Source organism: Falco rusticolus, chromosome 4 (assembly GCF_015220075.1).
Source record: "Falco rusticolus isolate bFalRus1 chromosome 4, bFalRus1.pri, whole genome shotgun sequence".
Taxonomy (NCBI): Eukaryota; Metazoa; Chordata; class Aves; order Falconiformes; family Falconidae; genus Falco; species Falco rusticolus.
In genome coordinates, this window is record NC_051190.1 from 21,594,605 (window position 1) to 21,618,413 (window position 23,809).

The 23,809-nt window shown below is 44.0% G+C and overlaps 1 protein-coding gene across 6 annotated transcripts in view; it reads left to right on the plus strand.

The window, feature by feature from the left end:
* Positions 1 to 23,809, plus strand: part of CNTN4 (contactin 4) — a 339,145-nt gene that overhangs the window by 242,267 nt on the left and 73,069 nt on the right. For all 6 annotated transcript variants that reach the window (XM_037386326.1, XM_037386331.1, XM_037386328.1 and 3 more), the window contains 3 exons: positions 10,350 to 10,553; positions 17,662 to 17,764; positions 18,390 to 18,574. In XM_037386326.1, coding sequence (XP_037242223.1) covers positions 10,350 to 10,553; positions 17,662 to 17,764; positions 18,390 to 18,574 — 492 coding nt within the window. The remainder of the gene's footprint in view (positions 1 to 10,349; positions 10,554 to 17,661; positions 17,765 to 18,389; positions 18,575 to 23,809) is intronic.

The window sequence follows — 23,809 nt, forward strand, 5'->3', positions numbered from 1 at the left end:
CTAAAGATGAGTGAGATCTGTCGTTTGGCAGAATGCAGTCAATAGGCATTTATTGAATGTTGTAACATCTTGTGATCTCTTCATAAAATAAATTAGAGAGATGAGTCTAGCTCCCGAGTTCTGCTAAGCCTGTTGCAGCCGCCCTAACCCTCCAAAGCCCGCTTTGGCTGGCCTCATCAGGCAAAGCTCTTGGAAGCCAACAGGGAGGATGATCTACTTTCAGCTCCCTTGAGATGTTTACAGCAGAAAGTGTGGTGTTGACACAAACACAGCATTGGTGTATCTCTACTTTTTCAATCAAATTTGGGTTTCCAGATCCCTGATTGTGTTATACTGCTTCGAGTCAGTAGTCCTGGCTGTGTGAGCTCTCCTTCCTATGGGAGTGATATTTTGTTGTTCAAAAATAAATGGGGGTTATGATTTTGTCATTGTCTGTTGCCTGATACATACAGAATGTCTAAATGTGCAATCATGGTGATGTTTAAGTTTTATGTCTAAAAGTGCAACCATGATGTTGTTTTCAGCTGGTAGATACCAAAACATTTTTTATCTATCAAATATGCAAAGAGAATATTTTCCTGTGCACTACAGGCAAGTGCCACAGCATCATGTAGCAGTGCCTGTCCGTGCAGAGATCTTTCCTAAAAGACATACCACCTGCACTGCTTGGCCAGAAATTCCAGCCTTGGAGTTTATCATAATATTAATTCACTGCAGTAAGAAAATTCTCTGCAACCAACTTTCTTTTTTTAAAGGTTTGATCTAATCTCTTCCAGCTACAGTAAGAGGCTGATCAAAGGTAGTGAAAGCTGGTATTAAAGGATTAGCTAGGTCACATTGAAATACCTTTTAAAACAAGCCCAGGGACCTCTAGCTTTACTGAAGCAAGTGCACACACACAAAAATAAAAAAAAAAGAAAAAAAAAGATTTTTAGGCTAACTCGCTCCTACTTTAAACAGCAAACAAACTGATGGATTAAATCTGTGAGTCATTCCTTAAGGTGATATGTGTAGCACTTTACATAGAACAAGCTTGGGAAATGTAAGCACCGATTGAATCTCACACAGAAAAAATACAGCACAGAATTAAAACTCGGTGTAAGCACTGTTTATGCACTTGCCCAGCTTACAGTGTATTTATTCTCATTTGATGTTTGTCCCTAAGTGATTAGCAGCTTCAGTCCAGCCCCCTTGATCTTTTTTTTCTGGCCGACCTCTCCTCTCTGTCCTTTCAATTTGCTACTGACAGTATCTGCCACAGAGGTACTTTGTCTCAGGCTGTCAGGTGAAGGTGTTCCATTGCAAGGCTGTTGATGCCACTCTGTGGACCATATCAAGCTATTACTCTTTTTTTGTACTAGAATTTTCTCATTGATATCAACTTCCCAACAGAGAGAGCATCATGCAGATCTGTACGTTGCTCGGTGGGAAAAGCCGTGAATCATCTAGGTTTGAATCCGTGTCACAGGAGACCAAGCATGCATCTCCTGGCTTCCAGCAGTACGGTGTTGCATGACGAGTAGGGGTAACGGCTGTAGCAAATATATAGCTGTTGACTCACTTGTGAGCACTTTCTGCATTATTTCCCCATAAATCAGGGGCCATGGCTCCTTTATGTTACTCCTTTATGCTGGGGGGTGGGGGCGTTTCATTCCTGGATTTCCCATCTAATAATTTCCCAGGAACTTTCCTTAGCAGAAATAAGCTTCCAATTCATAATTCCCTTCAGTGGATCAGTGGATCAGTATCTCTTGACAGGGCAAGTAACCCAACTTTTTGAGTGTCCGGAGCATCATTGTTGGCTGGTGCAGTTCGCATTTGCATCTCCGTTGGGAAGGGGCATGGCTGGGGTCACTGACCCTTCCCACAGAGCCTGGTCCAGGAGCAGCTGGGTCACTGCTGGGTAGAGCCTGTCTCCAAAAATGTGAGTTTAAACCAGAGATGCATGAAAACAAGTGGCATCAAATCCAATACCTGGGCGAGGTTCACCAGTTTCAGTAAACACCCAACCTGGTTCCCCAAAGATGTCATAAGCTCTTATGAAAAGTACAGGTTGGGTTGGGTTGTGGGTTTTCTTTTCAGGGAAGGCCAGGGTGAGCTTTAAATTTCTATAAAATGGCTTATGAAGTTTGTCAGACGCACACACAAAAAAGTTTCTTCCAAAACCTGCCAGCCTGCGTGCTAGATGGGTGCAGGTGTGGAAGGGTGTCTTCTGCCCATTAGATGTTTATGAAATAGGTTTGTGTATTTAACTGTAGTAAATACAACAGCACAGGACTCCATCTCATAACTTTTTCCAGTCAGTGATAGATAAAGGTTGCTGTTGATTTTTTTCCCTGAGGGAACTTCCAAGTTAAAATTTCATCAAAATCCCCGATGGCACGGTGCAGTAGTCATTAATGTTCCCAGTGCCATGGCAGCCAGCATAGCTAGCCATCGACTGGGGCTGGAAGCTGTTTGCCAGAGATAAGCCAGGTCAATTGTGTACAGCCATCAAATATTTAACTATTTTAGAGATACAGAAAAATGGAGATGCAGCAGATACAGGTGACTATTGATTAGGCTTCAGGTAATGAAGACCTCTCACCTTTTTAATTACCCATATGTAAAGCTCTACATGCTGGGTGAGCATGGAGGCGACGGGCTGGGAAGCAACCACTGCTCTGCATGCGTTGCAAGTTGCCGTGAGAGTGAGTTTGCACAGAATTTGGCTGATTTGTATGTTTTCCTCATTCTTACACGCTTCTGACTCATTAATGTACATACCATGTACATGAGCATCCAGCTTTTCATTATCATAAACCAGCACTAACAAACACACGGGCACAGTTATGTTAACAAGAAAAATTATCTCCCCCCAAGTAGATAAGGGGCTGCTTGTGGTTACCATTAGTGCATGGTGGGGAGATGCCAGCGATGCAGCCTGTGGTGCGGTCCCATTTCCCCATGGGTGTCTGTTGTGCCCTGTACACAGTGTCAGAAGTTGTGCATTGTCATCACTGGAGGTTCGTAAGAAAAATTTTTAAATGTTATGGTTATGGTGCCTTGGGTTGGATAGATGACCTCTCGAAGTCTGTTTGTTGTGTTCCATGATTTCATGTCTTTATGACGATTCCCATCATTACCATATCACCACTGACAACAGTGAGTTGTGCCTCTTTCACACTGTTCCAAGTCAAATTCTACAAACAGATGCACTAATTCTAGCAAAGATGAAGGGCATGTGCTTTTTCCCTGTCCCATCTGGCAGGGACAGCTCATTTCTTTGGGTGCAAATGGTTGTCTGGCTGCTGAGTAACTGTGTCGTCCGGTTTAGCATAGATGAGGGTTCATCCAGAAGTGTATTATTAACTTTAAGTTAATCTTGTTCATTATTCTTCTTATTAAAACCTGTGTTTGAGGCACAGAATCTGTGGTGTGACGTAGCTGGGCATCCCTGTGTGATGGAGAGGGCAGAGCACAAAGTCAAGAGGAGGATTACTGAGTGATGTTTGCATCCAGGTTAATTGCATTAAATTATTCTGCAATTATTTAAGAAGAGAAGATAAAAAATTGATCCAGTGTGCTAGCAGGGCAATGAAATGGTCTGTAAGCCCACAAAAAATGTCTACAGTGCATAATTCATACAGCTTTACTATTAAAATAAAACTGTGAAAGAGAAAAATGGTCAAAACCTCCAGAAGCTGTCAGTGCTCTTGCCAGCAGAGGACTGGTACTGGGTGGAGAGGAGCCTCGGGGGTCTGGGTAGGGCCGTGTACACAGTACATTCTGCCAGGGATTTGTCTTTCCCTGAAAATCCTCTTTCCTCTTTGCCAGTGCGCTCAGACAGCGTGTCGTGGTGCATCGGGCCTCCTTTCCAGCTCGTGTTCTGTTAGTCGTGGGGCTACAGATATTGATTGCTTAATCAAATCACACTGAAATTTGAAATTATGAATATCCTCTACAAACAGTCAGCAAAATTGAGTAAGCAAAATGAGAGAGTACAGAATGAATTCACAGGACACTCATCAGATAATCAGTTATACTTTGTCATTGCCCCAGTTTACCGTAACCATCAAAACACCCTGTTAGTACCACTTAAGAGAAATTTGAACACGAAGGAATGCAAGCCATCGGGGGGGGGAAGCACCCTAGAAATTATTCACCAAAACCCAGTCCTTTATGAAAGTGTATCCACCATTGCCATTGACGGAGACGTTACCGGCCCAGGGGGCAGTCACAGAGGTGCACAGGGGGGGTGGTGAGGGGGTGTCAGCCACCTCTGCTGGGCTCTGCTGGGGCTTGTACCGCAGCCGTGGTCTGCTGGGGCGAAGCCTTGCGCCAGGCGACTGAAGGTACAAGCGGTCAGGTTCTTCCCTCACTCCATCCAGGGCTGCTTTGTCCTATTTCTGAATAAGTGAAAATTATCTCTTGTCCACTGTGACTTGGTGGTGCGAATGGCTTTTATGAGCTGGTTGTGGGTGGGTACAGGCTGTGATTGGGGTTTTTGTGTGGCAAAATACTACAGTATCTGAATACATGAAATCAATGGCAGGTGTGAACGCTTGGCATTTCCTAGCCTGGAGTGCAGCAAGCGTGGGAAGGTGAAGACTGGCTGGGCTCGGGTGTGCGTCGGCTGCTGTAATTGCAGCAGGCACGGGCGGTAACACGCAGAGCCTAAAACGCGTGCCTGCGCTGAGTCCCGTGAAAGCACAGCGCTAGGTCCAGTTCCTCTCGACCATGGATTGTGCTGCAATAGTGGAGGGAAGAGCTTCTCTGTGGGAAAAACTGTGACTTCGCTGTTGCTGGCTGTATCTGGAAAAGCCCATCTATGACCAGGAAAGTAGAGGTATGGTGTAAAGCAGGCAGCAAAGCTTCGGCACTTCCCATGCTTAGGTACAAATGGTATTTGAAAAAATAAAAAAGTGAACATAATTTCACAGAACTGCATGATCAAGGGAAGTGCAAACCTAACTCATGGAGCTGTACTCACCGTATCTGGATTTAAATTGTCATTGTTTAGAACATACCAGGATGAGCCTCATCTTTCATTTCAAAGTGTCTCAAAATTACGTACTGCTCTTCCGAAATGCTATACTGCTGCAATTATAGTTTGGGTTGCTTGGGACTGTTGTAAAGGGAGGATTTTCATAATTTCCTTAATTTTGTATTTGTTACCTGCCGTGCATAGTGAAGCCTAATTTTTGTGCATCAAAATTTACAGGAAATGCTGCAAATGTTTTGTTTCACACTGAAAATCAGTTCCCACCTGTCAAACTTGAGTGACATAGTAGGTGATAACACAGAAGTTATAGGAATCATTAAAGATTGGATTAATCTCTGTAACTTTCAGTAAAGCCCGTAAAAAATAATAGTGTATTCTACCACACTGTTCTTATTAAAAATGATAAATGATCCCCATTTTTTGGCTAATACTAATTTCAAAATTTAATTCTTCTATTCAGCTTTATGGTTACCATAATCTTGATGTTTTAATAGCTTTTCCCATAATAGCTACAGAGACCTTTTTAAGTGGCAGCCCTGACTTTATAGAAGAGACTTAATTTTTTTTTTTCAAGAAAAGAGTTTCTTGTACTAAAAGGCAAAAAAACCCAATAGCACTTGTGTGACAAGACAGAAGACCAGAGAACATGATTTTGGCAAACCATATGTTCTAATTACAGTAATTACTCATAGCAGAATTTCTGTCCAGCTTTTGGTAACCTTTTTTTGCCACTTGCTATCATTTAGAAAAAGTTTAAAATCTACAGTGTCTTTAGCTTTGTTCCTTGTCTTGAGCAGTGTATTCTGGGGGCAGCACAGGAGAGACTCATGCTTTAATAGAGTTTATCATCAAAAATGCTTTAGAAAAATGACAAGATGTGAATGTCATCAGGAAAAGCAGACCCAGGAGGGCTGTGTGCTTTGCCGAAAGGAAAAAAAAAAAAAAAAAAAAAGAGTAATAAAAACAAAATCCAGACAAAAAAACCATGCAACAAGGCGAAGTGATGCAACTTCTGCTCCTTCGTGTGTCATGTTCCCCAGGGCGAGGGAAGTTGCCGGGCTGTGCAAGAGTGTGTCTGCACTCTGATAATGAAATTGAAGAGGCATATCTTAAATGTCCTAAATCTACATTCAAGTAGCTTGAATAATTTATTTGCTTTTTAATTGCTAGAGTTGATGGCAACTGCTGGCTGCTCTAAATTTTGTTAAACCGTGATATTTAGCCACGCAGTAGTGGCAGAGGCCTTGGGTTTGATTTGTAAATATTCATTGATATTTGTGTGTGATACAGAGTATGTGTGTGTGGTTAGTACACTTGGTCCTGAAACACAGAGGTAGCCTGAGCATCAAGGATTGCTGCAGTGCGTGGGGGCAGCAGTGGTGTGAGATCGCCTCTGAAAAGGCTAAAAGGAGCGAAGAAAAAGGCTTCTGGCTTCTTTTTTGGTATTGTTGACACTTGTATTTAAGGAAAACAGCTTTGCAAATAGCAACTTGAGTAAAAGGTGGAGCTTCAAATCAAAACGGTTTGCCTGATGTTGCATAGATGGATGTTTGAGGCATATAGCCTGGCTGCCACATGCTGCCTACTGCATTCTCCTGCCGATCACTAACCCAGGGGCATAAATATTAACGGTAAGTGTACCATGTTACCTCTGTGTGATTGAGCTTCTCCTAAAAGCCTCTGCTGCAGCAGCAGGGGAGGGAGCGTGGAGAAGAAGTTAATGGTCTGTGGGTGCGGCGTGGGCTTTCCTGCCACGTGCCTGATCGGGGAGTGACGCGCAGATCGGCGTGCTTGGGCCCATCGCTTCCGCCGTCTGCCTTGGCCAAAGTCAAATCCAGCTTCTGCTAACACACCTGTCACCTCCGCTGCTCTTCACGAACGCAGGGTTTTCCACAGGCTCCTGTGTGATGAGTGGGTGATGTTAATTAATTTAGGACAGACTTCCTCGCCTCTGTTGTCTTTGCTCTGGACCATTAGAGCAAGTACCTAGCAACTTGTGGCTTTGTGCGTTCTTTTGGCAAAAAGAAAGCTACTTTCCTCCTTCTAGCGTCTGCCTGTGGTGGTATGTGGGTATTTCAAATACTGGAATGTGTGTAACCTGTCAGCATGGATTTGTGTAGATGAACATCTATGGGATAATGGTTTTAAACTGAGAGAGGGCAGATTTAGGTTAGATATTAGGAAGAAATTCTTCACTGTGAGGGTGGTGAGACCCTGGCCCAGGCTGCCCAGAGCAGCTGTGGGTGCCCCATCCCTGGCAGTGCTCAGGGCCAGGCTGGACGGGGCTGGGAGCAACCTGGGCTGGTGGAGGGGCCCCTGCCCACAGCAGGGGGCTGGAACTAGGTTGAGATCCCTTCCAACCCACACCATTCTATGATTCTAAAAAGGTTCTTCAGGTAGTCAGTAGAGCAAGAAGTGTTGGGGTTGAATATATTTCGTCTGGTGATGGCTCAAGCCAGGGTGCATAGACCTTAAGTAACTTCTCCATCTTCCTGTCCTTGCTGATAATCACTACAGAGGTGAAGATCTGCCACCCAAAACCCTTCATCTCATTCTGGTCTACCATGAGGATCCAGGCCGTCAGGGCAACGGAGGGAAGTACGGCATCATGGTGCGACAGGCGTTGCAGCGGTGGCTAGGCGGGTGCTCTGCTGGTGGCAAGGGGGCTGCTGGCCACCTCTGCTTGCCTTTACAGACAGCAGGCACGGGTCAGGAATCTTGGGATAATATCCTGTGTTTGGTAGACCTACCCTGAATGTGCTTTAAAGGGGAAATTAAAAGCATTGTAAATTAGGCAAAATTACATGAAAAAGGCCCCAAATTATAAAGGAGAAGTTTGTAATAAATTTCTCAAGGATATAGAGTCTAATGTGTAATTAGAGAACCACAAATTGCCTGTGACTGCTCTTTCTTTGTATGGAAAGACTCCGTGTCTGTAACTTCAGCAAACGTTTCAATCGCGCAGTCACCAGGAGCCATCTCAGGCTGTATTTTAAGTGTCTGTTTACACAGTTGTTACAAATTGGCTGTGGGATGTGAACTGTGTATCGCTTCCAGAGCAATTAGCATGTGAAACCTTATCAAAAGAGATCCATCAAGTTTGAAAAGCCATAAATATTGCACTAGGATCTCTAAGGAAATCAAAGTAAGTTTGATACAGTATTTATTTACATGTTGCTACACAAGCAAATGCACTTATAGATGCTCCAGCCTGCATTATTCCCTGTGCTCTATATTCCATTAGTCCCATGCTATCTGAGAGAGACAGAATTATCCGGTTGTTTTAAATATTATATAGCAATAATGGACTACTCCTAATACTAATTCTGTGTAATTCAGGCAGTTGTATTTTTCTGGACAAATATTTGTTGTAATGAAAGAAAGGGAGAGCTGTAACATCAGATCTTTGTTATGTTCCTTACTTTTATGTAACTGGATTAACAGAGTTTCATGATGGCTTTTGGGGAGAGTTTGATGTTTTGCAGTCTAGGAATAGGTCTCCTTTCATGCCCTCTGCACTGGGTTCCTCTGTGTGGATCCCAGAACTTCACCATTTGGTGCTCTCCTTGATCTGATCTCTTTGCTCTTGACAACTGCGTACTATGTAGAACTTTACGTTTGCCTTCTGCTCTCCTGTGACCTGCTTACCCAAGGTTTTCGACCTGGCTATCAGTTCAAATGACACAAATATTCAAGAGTTTTAACTAAAGTAGAGGGTAGTAAAAGCTACCACAATGATCATAAGGTTGTAAAGCTTGTCTTGAAAACGAAGGCAGAAGGGCTCTTGATGGCTCTCGCCGGTGAATAGGCAAGAACTCTTCTAAGCTAAAGGCATCATTAGCCCAGAAGCACATAGCTGTAGACTAGCAATGAAAATACTTAACCTGGAAATTAGAGGGTTCTTAGCAATTAAAGTAATACCAACGTACAACAGAAAAGCAGGAGCCAAAAGCCTTGCTGCTTCTAGAGTATGTTTATGAATGGGATTGTGCAGTGTCCTGGGGAAGGATAGGGTGGGACAGGGATGGTTGGTCCAGAAAGACCTCCCAGTTCTGTGTTTTTCTGAGGGATGTGTGCTCACTTCACCATTCTGCAGTCAGCGCAAAATGTCATATTGCGGAGCTCAGGGGGGGCTTGGTGGAAACTTGCTGCGTGAAGATTCACTCAAATTTAGATGCCTCTGTGAGTTCCAGGGCAGTGATGTTTATTTGCCTATTCCTGGGTGCTTCTGGAGGAACAAGATAATTGTTCACCAAGAGTAAATTAAAAAAAAAAACCACAAACCTTAACTACTTGCAGAAAATAATAAGCCAGCTGAGAAGTGGTACCTTGTTTGCTCTGAGTATCCTCTTGACATCAGCATGAGGTTACTTATAATTAGATGCACATGTGTAAATATGATGATTAGATATTCCCACATAAACACAATTATCATATCTTCCTAAAAGTCTAAGCAGGCATTTTATAATCCTGTTGTTAAAAATAAATAAATAAAACCCAACAATCTGCATTCAGCTTCTTATATATGTAAACAGTGGAACATGAGGGCAGAATATATTTTCCAAAGTACCTAATGTAGTTGAGGTCAATTACAGTTATGACTCATTAGAGTATTAAAATAAGAATATGCTTTTTAGTATAATTAGTGTTCCCTTAGAAAACTACAGCGATCTTGTATTCACTTCAGTTCTTCAAGCATTTTCAGGGTGTTTGGGCATTAGTCTTAGGCAAACATAATAGGGTTATATTGCATTAACCTCACTTACAAACTCTGCAACTACTTGCGGCATCTGATTTTTTTATTGCTCAAATAACTTCCAAAGATGTCTTATAAAACACAGAGTACTGTCTTATTAGTCATATAGAAGATTACAGCTGGTTAATTTAGTGTTCAGTTTTTTGCTGATTCAGAAATTCCAAGTGAAGAAAATGTACAGCATGTGATAACATGGCTCGGCAGATCCTTCTTCGAATTGTCTTTAAAAGAAAAAAAAACGGTAAGAAAGAATAAAAGAAAAGTCATGAGTCAGGCTGAAATATTCATGACAAAAAGGTGAGATTCTTGTAAAATGCATTGCATTGTGCGTTGGAAGAACTTGGAGGAGCAGCAAGAATATTAGATCCATGTGCAGGCTCAGGAAGTGTCACCATTGGAAATGTATACTTGTAGCCATGAAAATGAGACCTTGCAAAACGTTAGCCTTTTTATCTTTTCATGGCTTGCAATAAATCCAATTTTCCTATCTGAAGGGGACAGGGAAAAAAACATTTTCAGGGCTTTACCTTGGGATGGAGCCCAGCATCAGGCTGTGCCCCGTGAGAACGTACACCCTGTCACTAACGCTGGTGGTACCTGTGCTTCCAGAGCTCACCTACGCATGGATCTTCAACGAGTACCCGACCTTCGTACACCAGGACAACCGCCGCTTCGTTTCGCAAGAGACTGGGAATTTGTACATTGCAAAGGTGGAAGCTTCGGATGTGGGCAACTACACGTGTGTGGTGACGAACACGGTGACCAACAGCAGGGTCCTGGGTCCCCCCACCCCGCTCATCCTCCGGAACGATGGTAGGACTTAGAGAAGGGAATTGGGGATGGGGTTTGGCGAGCTGGTTTTATTTTCTTTGACTGGCTGTCACCCAGAAATTAAGAAATGGCCTGGAATATTTATATCAAGAGTAAAGGGAGAGATCTTCCCCTCCACAGAGGTTCATCGAGACTGGAGACCTCTGCTTTAGCTGTGGGTCTGTCACAGGCAGTGGTGGGGTTGGTGGTTCAGTGGCCAAGGTTGCTCCCACCACTGGAACAGCTCTCAGCATCAGGCAGTGGTTATAACAGAAAAACCTGATGACACTTGGCCAAAGACAGGAAATAAAAATAGATTTTTAGAGTTTGGATGTACTAGTTTTGCTCATTTTATGCAGCCCAAAAGTGAACAAAAGCACTTTGTGTTTCGCTAACTGTTAGCTTGGGCTGTATTTCCCAGCAGAGTTAGTGCTATTTTTAGTAGTCTGTGGAATAATACAAAAAAGCAAGAAGAAACCAAGAGAGGATTTCTAAATTTATACAGACAATTGATTTGTATCGTCGTCATTTTTGAGCAGATAAGAAAAATAAATTTGCATGTTAATTTGCAATTAAAATTAATTAAAATTTGTCTGTTTAAAGGATAACAGTTAGGACATTTGTTCCAGAAATAGAAATGCATTATTAGAAACTTCTTCTAGAAGAAGATCCATTGTCACCTAGTGGTATTTGACAAAAATTCCTTGCTTGTACAATACAGGCTGGTTGGTGCCAGCCTCCTGCCTGTCGCCGTCCCCTTCGCATTGACACGGCTCTGGCAGGCAGGGAGTTTGGAAACCTCGTGGGCAATGAGAAGGCACTGTGGCTGCGCTGCGGGGGCGAAGGCAGCTGGTTCCCAGGGCTGGGCCAGGCTTGCCCTCCCTTACAGGGCAGGCTGCATTTCTGTAAACGCAGTGCCAGTAATTCCGTCCCTCTGAGTCCCAAGTCAGTCATCTAACGCTTGAAAGATAAAGATGAATATTTAAATTTGTCCCTTAGTAACATTTGCAGTGTTGAAGAAGAAATATTTTTAAAATATTACATTAACAGGACTTTTATGCAAACCTTACCTAGCTGAAAGTGCTTCCATTTATCACAATCAAGTCGGTGCCTGCTCGTGTGCCGTGTCGGGGCTGATGCTGGGCTGATTGCTGGGCAGCCTGATTGCAAAGTGCCTCGCCGAGGGCTCTGCCCCGGCGCATCGCTCTTCTGCGTGCTCCACTTTATTTACAGGGACCCATCGCCTTCCCGAGGTAATTCACAGGAATGTTCTCCCGTTCCTTTGAAGTGCACTCTGCTGTTTATTAAAGATATGAAACTTTAATTGAACCTCTGAGGGGCTGGGGAATACATTCCTGAGTTAAACAAGAAAGGTGCTGTTGTGTCTGTAGAGCCAAAGATGGCTGTACTCAGAAGCCAAACGCGGGCTAAGTGTCTATTTTAAAATAGGATGGCACTGGTATTACAGCCAGGCTTCATTTTAAAAATCAGCAGGTCTCAATTTTTCATTCCACATGGAGTATTCCTATAAAATCCAAAGATAATGCACTATCACAGTTGAAAAGAGAAATCATATATGTTGCTTCATAGTGTGAACAACAAGAGTGAGTAAAATGTGAGGCACGTTGTATTTCCACTGGCAAACATGTCCTGCTTATCTTTTGCATTCATATCTGAACACGTCCAGTATATCTTCGTATATATGACATGCTATTTTCTTTACAATGCTTTATCATTAAATTAGCAGGCTCGGGGGCTAGCTCATCAACAATTAATGTTTCAATTCCATTTAATTTCTATTAGTGATTTAAGTGGAAAAAAATTCATAACATACCTCTCTGGATTGATTTACATGTACTGAGCTGCTCCTCTGGCTGCCGCCTGGGCGGACAGGAAAGTGCCACATCTGGGGGGCGGCGTACAGCTCGGGAGAGGGAGTGGGTGTCCCCGTCCCCCTGGCAGCTCCCGGGTTACAGGGAGGCTGGTGCAGCTGTGAGGCCCCCCACCCCTGGGCTGGAGAGCTGGCCTCCCGGCTGGGACAGTCCAACCTCCTCCAATGCGCTCTTCGTAAAACCGTCATGTGCTGGAAGGTTCTAAGTTATTACCTGGCTGGCTTCATGTTGAAATACTTTCTGTGAATGCCAAAAAAATCCAAGTGCTTTACAACATTCTCTTTGTGAAATTTCTGTTTTTCTCAAAAATCAAAGTTATTTTCAAACTGCAGAACATTTTTGCTGTCGTTCAGAATTACAGGTCCCTGTAGCTGACGAATAGCCCTGTTAATTTGAAAGAAACAAATGGTGGAGTTAGATGCTATCCAACAGGAATACTGGTCATCTAGAACTAAGAATAGTACCTATATTTGGAGTTTTTAAATTATTTCAATTGAGTTGAAGAGAGAAAAAGAGAAGACTCTTTCCTTTTGTGCTGATCATAAACTCTCACTCAAAATCTTTTAGAATTCTCAATCTAGAGCTGTAGGAAGGAAACAGAGTTTAGGTGCTCATGGTTGGGCTTGACCCTATGCAGTTCGATATCAAGAATTATTATTATTTTTTTTAGAACTATGTGTATAAATTACATGGTGGGTATTCTTCCTGTAGCCAGTGTTCAAACTGCCCACGAACTAACAAACATCCCAGTTCCCCACCACGGGGCTGGGTGCAGGGTGGCACACACAGGGCTGCTATCTCATCTGCAAGAGCCCCGAGGTTTCTTTTCACATTTCTTCTACGATTTATGGCAGTAATTTTTTTCTAGACTTAGTTGTGAATCATTTCAGCTTTTTGCATTGAATACCTGCCATTTTTGTCGTGGTTATTTTGCTTGAATGTAATCATCCTGGAAAAACAGCTTTTCAGCATTTTTATTTTTTTTTTTTTTTTTTTTTTTTTTTTTAATGTTTTAAAAGTGCTGCTTGCTTTACAATGCCAGGCTTTTGAGCTGTAATCCGTAAAAGGAAAGGATACGGGTGCAGGGGATGAAATCAGATCCTGTAGGCAGATTGCTTTCCCCACCTGTGCCTTTTGTGCTGGTTTTTTGCTTGTTTTCAGCTGCAAGGCTCCGGAGTTACAGATCTCCTGATGTTGTTTGCAGTGGCTTTTTGTAACCAGCAGCACATGCTCTTGTTGACAGAACTGGGGTTCTTTCCCTGTCGCTGTGCTGTGGAAGCAGAAGGTGCCTCTTATCCCATTAGTTATCCTCAGACAGCTTTTCCTCCTTGGAGAGATAAATATTGTAGATGGTTATGGGGTGGTGGTAGGAACAGACTGCGCCGAGGCAGCTGTCGCGGTCAGTGTGAGCTCACACTCTGCTTCGATGGACAGAGGTTACGTGATGATGATAAATGCACTGTACAAAGTACAGGGTGTGCTGGGAAAACGATGTTTTTCCTCTGTCCCTCTCAATTCCCTCCCACAAACGCATGCCATCACCCCCTGTTCAACTATTTTTATGGATTTGTGGTGGTGAGGCTGCTTGCCGTGCAGATGGATGAAAGATGTAAATAAAATGTCATGTAGGTGCAGCGGTCCCCAAAACTGCACATTTACGGTTTGGGACCTGTCCTCCTGAAGTGTGCGCCATATCCCAGCACAGGGATATGCCAAGGAATGCCAAGCAGCTCTCCCTTTTGCATCATGTAAGTGCTAGTGTATATAAGGAAAAAATACAAGGTAGCGTGGTTTTCTAGATTTCACAAGGCACTGAGGATGAGTTTTGGCCTGTGTTCTGCAAGGACTGGAGTTATTCCTGACACTGCCAGCTGGTACTTCCCATTGAGGAGAAAGGGCTTTCCGAGTTATTTTAACATTGGGAAATCCAGTAAATAGCTAAATATATATATGACACTGAAGAATGAGAATGACCCTAAAGCCTGAAGTAAGGTGTCCACTAGGGCTGTAACACTTACTGAAGCTCACAAGGAAAAGGATTTAAATTTGAATGCCAGACAAGCCTGGCAGCTCACTGAGGGATATGGACTGGAAAGGAGGTGGAAAGAGGGAACAAATATCCAACGCTGTCTCCTCCATTTAATAAGGAGGTGGCTGTTGTCTGGGTGCCCCAACCCTGGCGGCACCGTTCCCGCCTGGAAGGGCAGCAGGTACCCGAGGGTGCCATCCCCACCACAGCACGTTTGGGATCCTGTGGGCCATCCCAGCCCTGCAGTGAACACCAGCCAGAGCCTGATAGGAGCACCCAGGTGTTGAGAGCCACTGCTCCTGCAGCACTGTACTACTTCTCTTTAAAATGCACTTTGGATTTTTTACATCAGAATTAAAACAGTAATAGTAGGAAAGAACTGAAATAGTCCTGGAATAAAATTACCATCAGCAGCAGCTGTATAGCCCAATTAAACTTTAACATTTCACAGGTGTTGTCAGGAAATGCATATCATCTCCTCAGACAAATTAGCTTGCTTCTGAATTCCTGAGACTTTCATCCAAAAGCACATTTTTAAGCCTTGAAATTGGAAGAAAAGTACAAAATCGTCTGAAATGCAAACACATAGATGTGCCATGACACTGGAAGTGTTCTCTAAGCTACCCAGTGTCTATTTTAGTCTTATATTTTCTCCCCCATCCCTTCGACCTGCACAGCTAAGTCATATGTGAAGTCACCCAGGAACTGCAGGAAAAATAAGGACTGTCTGTGTGGAAATGTTCTTGGATTCAGGATGGAGAGATCTCCACTGCACTGCTGTTTCTCTTAAAAAGCGGAGACGGCAGGACTCACAGCATGCCCTATAGATCTGTATATGTAGGTAGGTTATAATTGCAGTGGGAGCCGTGTGATTTTTCCGGATACAAGTCCTGATTTTTAAGTGGCTGGAGTTTGCCGTACGGCTGGTAAGGCAGCTGCCCTCGCAGTGGTGCCTGGAGCAGTGTCCTACAGCCCCACGTACCCTTCCCACTGGGAGTCCAGTGGATTGTCACCTTGGGATAAGAGCTCTGCTCACAGCGTCAGACAAAAAAAAAACATGGGAGCAATAAAAGGAATGAATGAAAGAAGGTAAAAAATCCATTTTTCCTCCCTCTCATCCCTGTCTCCTGCTCTGGCAGGTGAATAACATTTTAATAATGCACTCTGCCTTAATTTCCTAAATACCCTGTTAGAGCGACGTGGTACTTTGCAGCCTGCTTTGCCAAAGGGGACCGAGTTCCTGCCTTGGCAGCGGAGGAAGCACCAGAAGGAACGGCTCTGATGAGTTCTGCTTGCCGAGGACCAGTCTGTAGCTGGCCAGCGGTGGGCAGGCAGCTCCTTGGCCAGCTCCCTCCCTCCCGTTCTATTTAGCCACCGTGTCTTCTCCCCCCCCCTCTGCCTGGCTGCTGAGGAGTGGTTCTGAGGGCAGCCGCGTCCCCTCTGCTAATGTGCCTGGGCTGTGGTGGGTCACGTGGTGGCACAGGCATTGAGGAGCTCCTCAGCCATCTTGAGGTGAGTGATGGAGACCGTGGTTTCTTCAGGGCGGTCTCCTGCCTGAAAGCTGGCGTCTTCCAAGGTGATGCAGCTGCCTGAATCTGGTCAGGCTTTTGTGGGAGACATGAAAGGCTCTTCCTCTGCCAAGTTTGCAGTCTTGATTGCAGAACGTGGAAATACCCTCGGGGGAAAAGATCTCAATAAGTTCTGATGTCAGCAAAACGCTGCTGCTGCTCCCTGACTTTGGCACCCAGCTTGCCCTTGACACCGCTGGGCAGTAGCTGTTCTTGGCTTGGCTGAAGCTTACCCGGAAAATGTTTAGCACAGAGTCTGGAGAAATTTAGGCAAGGTTGCAAAGATTTGGCAAGTCACAATCGGGAGAACAGAGAGGATTTTCTGTGATGTTAACTGTAACAGACCCTTCCAGCCCTTCAGGGCTGCAGTGTTAACATGCAGGGGGCTAACAAGTAGCGTGTCCCGTAATTCTCATTTCTGTGATATGTAAATGCTGGAGAGTTGACAGACCTGTGGGTGTCCTGCTATATGTGCTGGCAAGGACATGACTGTGTAGAGAATATTTGTATTGTTAATAAATGCATTTAATTTTGGTGACTGATGTTGTGCAGCAGGTACTCTTTGTATAATGTAGCAGCAGTGCTTATCTGCAATTAATGGGTCGGAAGAAAGATGATGTAACCTGCTGTTGCACCAGAACAGGTAATCTACAGGTCAGCAAGTAAAGATAGACTTGATGTAAGCATCATACTGAGCGTTTTCAGCTTTAAAAATCTTAACTGTGAAAAAGTAAAGAAAAAAAGCCTTTTCTTGTATCCTCTTTGCAAAGCAGGGGGCTAGGAAGCAGCGCTGGCTGGGATCACGAGCCACCATAAGCAGCCCTGACTTACCCAAACGTCTCTGCAAACTTGTGGTGTCTCAGTTCTGCACTGGTACATCCTGGTGGCCTTCCTCTGGGCTGGGGCAGCCCCACAGCCACCGTGCAGCCCGGCCGCTCCTCGCCTGGCCCATGGCCAGGCACAGCCGCGCAGTCAGGATTTAAACTGCAATCATCAATTAGCTGATAATCACTGTTGGTGAAATTATATGTGCCGGTTTTAAGACAGTACAGTGACTAGAAATGTAGCCATTTATCATGAATATAATGGCCTTTTTGTGTGCACAAATTTTTAAACACAATTTCATAAAGAGGCTGCCACGATACGTGATTTACTGGGGCAGTAAAAACAAAGACATTACCCGAAGTGTATATGATCTCTGCGCATCTAAATCCTCGAAGTTAATAGGAGCCTCGATTAGCTTCAGTGCTTGTAAAACTTTTTCTAATGGCTATTTGTTCCGCGTTTCATTTTCTAGAAGGTGGTGAACCTCCCTTATTATTGCTTTCCTTATTTCACACGTTACCTGCAAAAATCCTGAATATTCAAAAGCAAAACGTAACAGAGCCATAAAGAAATTCTAATCTTTGGCAGATGGTGTGGAGCACTGGTTCAGATTTTCCTCTGGCAGTAAATGGGAAAAGAGCCCACACTACACGGCTGTTAGAAACGGGCCATGTTTAAAATGAATGGATTAATTGGGCAAGTAATGATGTATAGAACAGCTCTGTGCTAGCACGGGAACACTTGCGAATTTATTGCAAAAATTCAACCAAGCCTTAGCATCTATTTTATGTTCACAGGGGTGATGGGAGAGTACGAGCCGAAAATAGAAGTGCAGTTCCCAGAAACGGTTCCATCTGCAAAAGGAACAATGGTGAAACTGGAGTGCTTTGCCTTGGGGAAGTAAGTTTTGATCCATCATTACTGTTATTCCTCCAGCTCTTCACTTCCATCGTGCTGTATCGTAGAGTGTGCAGGATTTCCTAACCATTTGCTTTCCTCAGCAGGAGTTACTTATTGCAGGCGTTCACAACAGGCTAAGGGCTTAGGGAGCAGGGGCTTTGCTCATCAAAAATGCAAAGTCCCATGGAAGAGGGGAGATGTAACTTACCTTGTGAAGGTCTGTTTGTGCATAGCCTGTTTTGAGGTCTCATGCAACGCGTAAAACATGTCTCTTGTTTCTAAACACTGGCAACACTTCCAGAACTGACATGTGGGACTGGTAGGAAAATGATTGTATTGCCACAGCAGAACCCCAAATTCAACTCTGTCAAAACAGCATTTTAATGATACAAAATCTCCTGCTTTTAAGACTATGTGAGCAATTCACCACAAGTATACATGTGTATATTTATATTCCATATAAGCCACCTATAATAAAATTGCTGCAGATCCTAGAGCCTTCAGAATGGCCATGTCTTCATCATCCTCAAACATGAAGCAGCATTAAGTTGATCAGATGAGCTTATCTGGACAAGACCCAGAGATTTTTCTGAGCATCTTACCTTGCTTTATTTTTCTTACTTAGCCCTGTTCCTACAATTAGCTGGAGGAGAGCGGATGGGAAACAGATACCCAGAAAAGCCAGGAGGCACAGATCAAGTGGACTTCTTGAAATCCCAAATTTTCAGCAAGAAGACGCTGGACTCTATGAATGTGTAGCTGAAAATGTGAGAGGGAAAAACGTGGCACGAGGACAACTGACATTTTATGGTAAGCAGACTGCCTGCTTTCAGGGGCTTTTATTGTCTCAAGTGCAATATGCAGTAAATATTCTGTGAGAAAGTAATTTGGGGGGTATTTTAAAAATTACTTCCTTTTATAAACAGCACATCTCAAAAAAGGTGTAATTTGAAATAAAACCTGTCTGAATGGTGCATATTAATTGAGAATCAGAGTAGTCGGAACAAAAGCACATCGCTGGAAGGACATTGGCATGGTAACGTGCAGAAAGCACTTGCAGACGGCTCGCTTGCCTTCCTGCAGCTGGGAAGGTAAAACAGGTATTCCAATGGAGCATCCTCCTGGTTACAGCTTGGGATTTATTACTTATGTGTTGCCCCAGCTCATGTTAATAAATGTTAATTGCTTATAACCAATTAAGGAATGTTTCAAGAGGGGTCACTGGCTGCACAGCCTGGAAAGTTGGGGTTTAACCCTTTCGGAGCCAGCAGACTCCTCTTCACCCAAAGGCTTTCTACACCTGCTCTTCTTACACTGAAATCAGAGCCATTGAGCCAGGTACAACATAAAACTTGAGCTTCGTGGGCCTTCTGTATTAAATAAAAGATGTGTTAGTACCACTAATCCTGATACAAATGTCTGCCCATCCCCAGATTTCTGCTGGAAACAGCCCCATCTTGCAAAGCAAATTAAATGTTCCTAGGCAATGAACCAAGCTTGCAGGGGAAGTGTTACCTGTTCTGGGTTACTGTGGGTTCACCCACGTAGAGGAGGTGAGAGTCACGGGGAGGAGATTTAGAGGTATGAATGGGCTGTTGGTTTGGTACTTAGTGTCTGTCTGGTATTTTTGGAGGTGAGAAGGCTGCAGGTTACCTAACCTGCCTGCAGGCGTGCAGAGACCTCCCCACCACCATAAAAATGTTTTGTTGCTGCCCTGTTACCATCTTCAGAAGCATAATGGAGCGTTGTTCTCTGCCAGACATGTGGAGAGAAATTCAGTCTCTTCTCCCCCACATGCTCCTGAGGGCCCAGCTTCTGTCAGCAGGGGAGATGGGGTTGCATTCCAGAGGTGAGAAGACTGGGTTTGATTTATAGTATGTTTGCCACAGAAAAAGAGTTTGGGAACTTAACCCTCCTGGCAAAACTGGATTACATTTGGTGAGTAATATTTTTTTTACGAAAGGCATATGTAGGGATGTTTCAAAATTGGAAATATTTCTAGAAGACATTTCATTTAGAAATCAGAACTTTGGGGGCTTCCATTTCAAATGAAAACTTCCCTGTTTAAAATTGAGTCAAATATAAAATGAGAAAACGTTAAGGAGGAGTAAAATGGCAAGAACAACGTGAAAGCTTTCATGTTAGGGAAAAAATCTGGGGTTGATTCAACCTCTTTTCTTTTTTAATTAAAAGATTTGAAGTTTTCTTTTTCTGTTCATCAAACGACGCGTGTTTCTCCTGATTTTTCCCATGTGGACGGTAAATGAAAAGACTCATCAGTTGCACAGTTTTGCTCAGCCCACGGCCAGACCTGCCTTCCTTGCAAAGCACTAAATCGGTCTACTCCCACCACAGCATATATTAAGTTATAATCTAATTACTGTAATGAATTTACCAGTCTGGATCCTGTTGCTGGAGGACTGCAGATCCTACACAAAAGCTGTCACCATGGCTAGGGCTGGTTTTCACACTCGAGATGGCATTTCAGCAAAGAAGCTCAAGATTTTGGGGGGGAAAGGAGTGTCCTCCTCTCTGTGCTCCTGGGAACTATCTTTACGTCTGCTTTTCTTCATGTGAGCAGAGGAGTTCCCTGGGGAGAGGAGTTAGCCTGCCACCACTGCTAGGTACTGGTGTTAAAGATAATTGACTGAAATACCATCCTTGTTGTCTTGAGGATGACAAGTTACTAGTTTCTAAGTATTTGGTTTTCAAGGATAACTTGTTTGGCAGCCACCTAGTAATGAAAACAGATCACTTAAAAAACCCCTTGCTTTCCGTAAGCTAGGGTCCAGAGTTTCACATGACAGCAAAGGTTTTTTAGGGAAAGTAACTTAACTGTAAACATTTTATACAAATCATGAAACTGAAAGTCATTTTCCTTAATCATTTTTCTTTTTAAATCTGAGAAGTGTTATGTCGTTACTGAAATACAGCTGTAATGTTGGCAGAGCTTTTGGGGTTGCTTTTGGTGGGTCGGGGCTGGTACCCAGAGAAGGGAGTGCTCCAGAGGATGTGATATGGGTGGTCGGACGTGCTGCCTGCACACGGTGATGTGCTCTGTCACGATGCGTGCCCTGGAGATCACAATCTGGTTCCAATGGTGACTCCTTTAAACCTGGTTATCTACCTCTTTGCATAGTGTAAAATAAAAAAAAAAGAAAAGAAAGAAATGAAAAAGAAAATTAAATTCAAATTTCCCTGCTCGCTGTAGATAACCCAACATTGCCTTCGTTGTCAGCTTCTTTCAGTGCTCCTGGAAGTTGTCAGGGAAGGTTGACTTTTGCTGTATTTCATTCTTGTATCAATGTTTATTTTTTCCTCTCTTAGCATATCAGTGACACTGAAGTTGTTTGACATTCTTGTTGCAGCAGGAAAGGTTAATTAAACGTGCAAGATCTGTTTTTCCTCCATTTTCTGTGCTTGGAGTCCCTGCAACAGCCGTGTTTTATTGCTCTCCAAAAGCATTTGTTCTGAGTCCTGTATGTCCTACTTGATAGATAGACCTTCACAATAGAAAATGTGTTAATGTTAATGCAATTACAGTGACTTATACCTGTACTTATAACTCTGAACGACACATCACTTGTTTTCTTGCTGTAAGTCCCTTGTTCTGTCTGCCATTCCCAAGCAGATACCGTGTACCTCAAATCACCTCCTGCGAATTAGCAAATGAAACTGCAAAACCTCGTCTTTTCCACCCTCATTTAACAGCCACACATGCACGTCGTGCTGTGTTCCTGCCTTTCCAGCTTGTTGCCCGCAGACCCCGGGCCCTCCAAACACCTGTGGCTGGGGCAGGTGAGGTCCCTGGCGTGAGCCAGCATCCCCTCGGGCAGAGCCAGCCCAGCCGCACTGGTGCTCCGCGGGCTCTGCCTCGGGTACCTGCCTTCCCGCTGAACTTGGCAGCCAGCGGCCGCCACGCTGCCAGCTGTGTGTTTTGATCCGCAGCATTTCGGAAGCACTCCCATTGACCTGATTCTATTTTTAATCTGTCTGCTCATAAATTTTTTATTTGATAACCCTTGGCAAGGAAAAGATTTATATCCTGAGCAAGAAGCAATGCCAATTTTTCTGGGGGGGGAGGTTGTTTTGGTTTTTTTTTTTGGCAGAAGTACAGTAAATATTAACTAGCTAATTTAAAAAGAACTTGCCCTTTGTTCATAAAACCAGCATCAAGGAGATGCTAATGTATTATCATTGTGGACGTTCACGTATTTCATTCACGTTAAGTCCAGGTGCTGTTTCAGTCAGGTCTTCCTTTGCCGGGCAGACCGTTGCAGCCCAGAGGTGGCCCTGAGCGTGGGACAGGAGGCACTGGGCAGGTGCCACAAGCACAGAGAACTCATCAGTTGCTGCGGCTGCTCTTCCCTGTGCTCAAAGCCTTCCCCACAACGGGCGAGAGCCTTGCAGCTCCGCTGGTGTACCTTGGCCAGGTTCTCCCTGCTGGCCATCATCAAAGGTCTGCATACCACCACAGTGGCGTATTTCTCTCCTTTTTTTTAAAATAGAAGTGTGTTTTTTCATGCAAAAAGTGAAATGAGATGGCCGTGCCTGTGCTTACTCCTTGGGCTGTGTTTCAGTGCGCATTTGCATTTGCATGTATTGACTCTGTCTGATGAGACAACACAACATCTTGATATCCCCACCCCAGTGACATGTATTCTCTGAATAACAGAAGACAGGGAAAATAGTTGCTGGTCAAGGTGATCCAAATATAAGCAGGTTTGATGGGGCTGGTAGTAGCAGCACCAGGGGAGGCTGCCCCCCTTGCAGGCACCCCCGCACAGGGAAGGGTGCTTGGGGCTGAGGAGCTGCACCGCCACTGGGAACATCTGGCTGCCAGATTGACGACCAAACCCATGTGGTTTGGCACTGCGCTTTCCCATCACATCAACACTGTCTTACATGGCCTGGAAGAGAGGGAAGATACCCAGGTACTGACAAGGCTTGGTTTTGGCCCATGTGTCACGGATGCAGGTGCTGACTCGTCATTGCCTCTGTTGCTCCAGGATCCTGCAGCATCTCTCGCCTGAGCTCATCCCCTCCCTGCCCAGCACCTTGCTGGCAAGCCAAGGCAAGGAAGGGAAAACTGCAGTTAAAATGGTTTCTAAAAGTCAGCACAGCAGCACCTGCACTAGCAGAGAGACAGACTTATTTGTAAGTAATTACAGTTCTTTGCAGCATTTTGTAAGATACTCAGCAGAAGCTATTTAACTGGCTGGACCGCTTTTCAGATTAAATACTTCTCAAATCATAGTCCCACCAGGAATTTATGCAGCTTCTTAATTTTGCAGTGAATAGAGTCCCCCTTTCATCAGTGGACCTGTGTTTTATTGGTGCAAGAACTACTTTATGCCACTCTATAAAACAACCTCAAATGTAAATCATATTATGTTCTTGATTATGGTTAGAGGTCTAAAAAGGAAATTTGCATAAGTGAAAATTAGGCAGTTGTATCTCTCCGTTTAGGTCCCAGATCACAAATAATTTGCTGAAAATTCAAAGCCGCTTGAAATAAAATTAGTTCCGAGCTGATAAAAATACAAGAAAATTCATATAAATAGGACAAGTATATATTATTATTGATTAAAATTTATATGCCTCACTAGAAAACCCAGTTTGCTACCTGTTATGCAGATGCATTGCCAGTTGATTTCTCACCTTCAGGCATCTCCCTGTTCATTTGATTTAGAGTTCTCAGATCCTGTGTGGTTTCAGGATACTGTGCCAATTTAACTCTTGGTTAACCACCACTTAAACACTGGGCAGCAGCCAAATCTGCCCTGCCAGAAAGGGCTGGTTGGCCTTGGGAGCAACCGTTGCGGTGCCCAGTCTTGGCTGGTTACACTCGCCCTGGGGAAGATCGCTGCTTGGGGCGGGGGGTGGGTCTTGGTTCCTGCCAGTGAAATAGGTATTTTCTCAGACTTTAGTGCAGGAGGGAGTAACTGAGTTTTGAATAAGTCGCTGCCCAAGGGAAGTCTTGCACCCAGAACAACGTTCTGCACAGAGAACAGGAAAGCTTCTCCTCCGCTTTTCCTTTTCCAA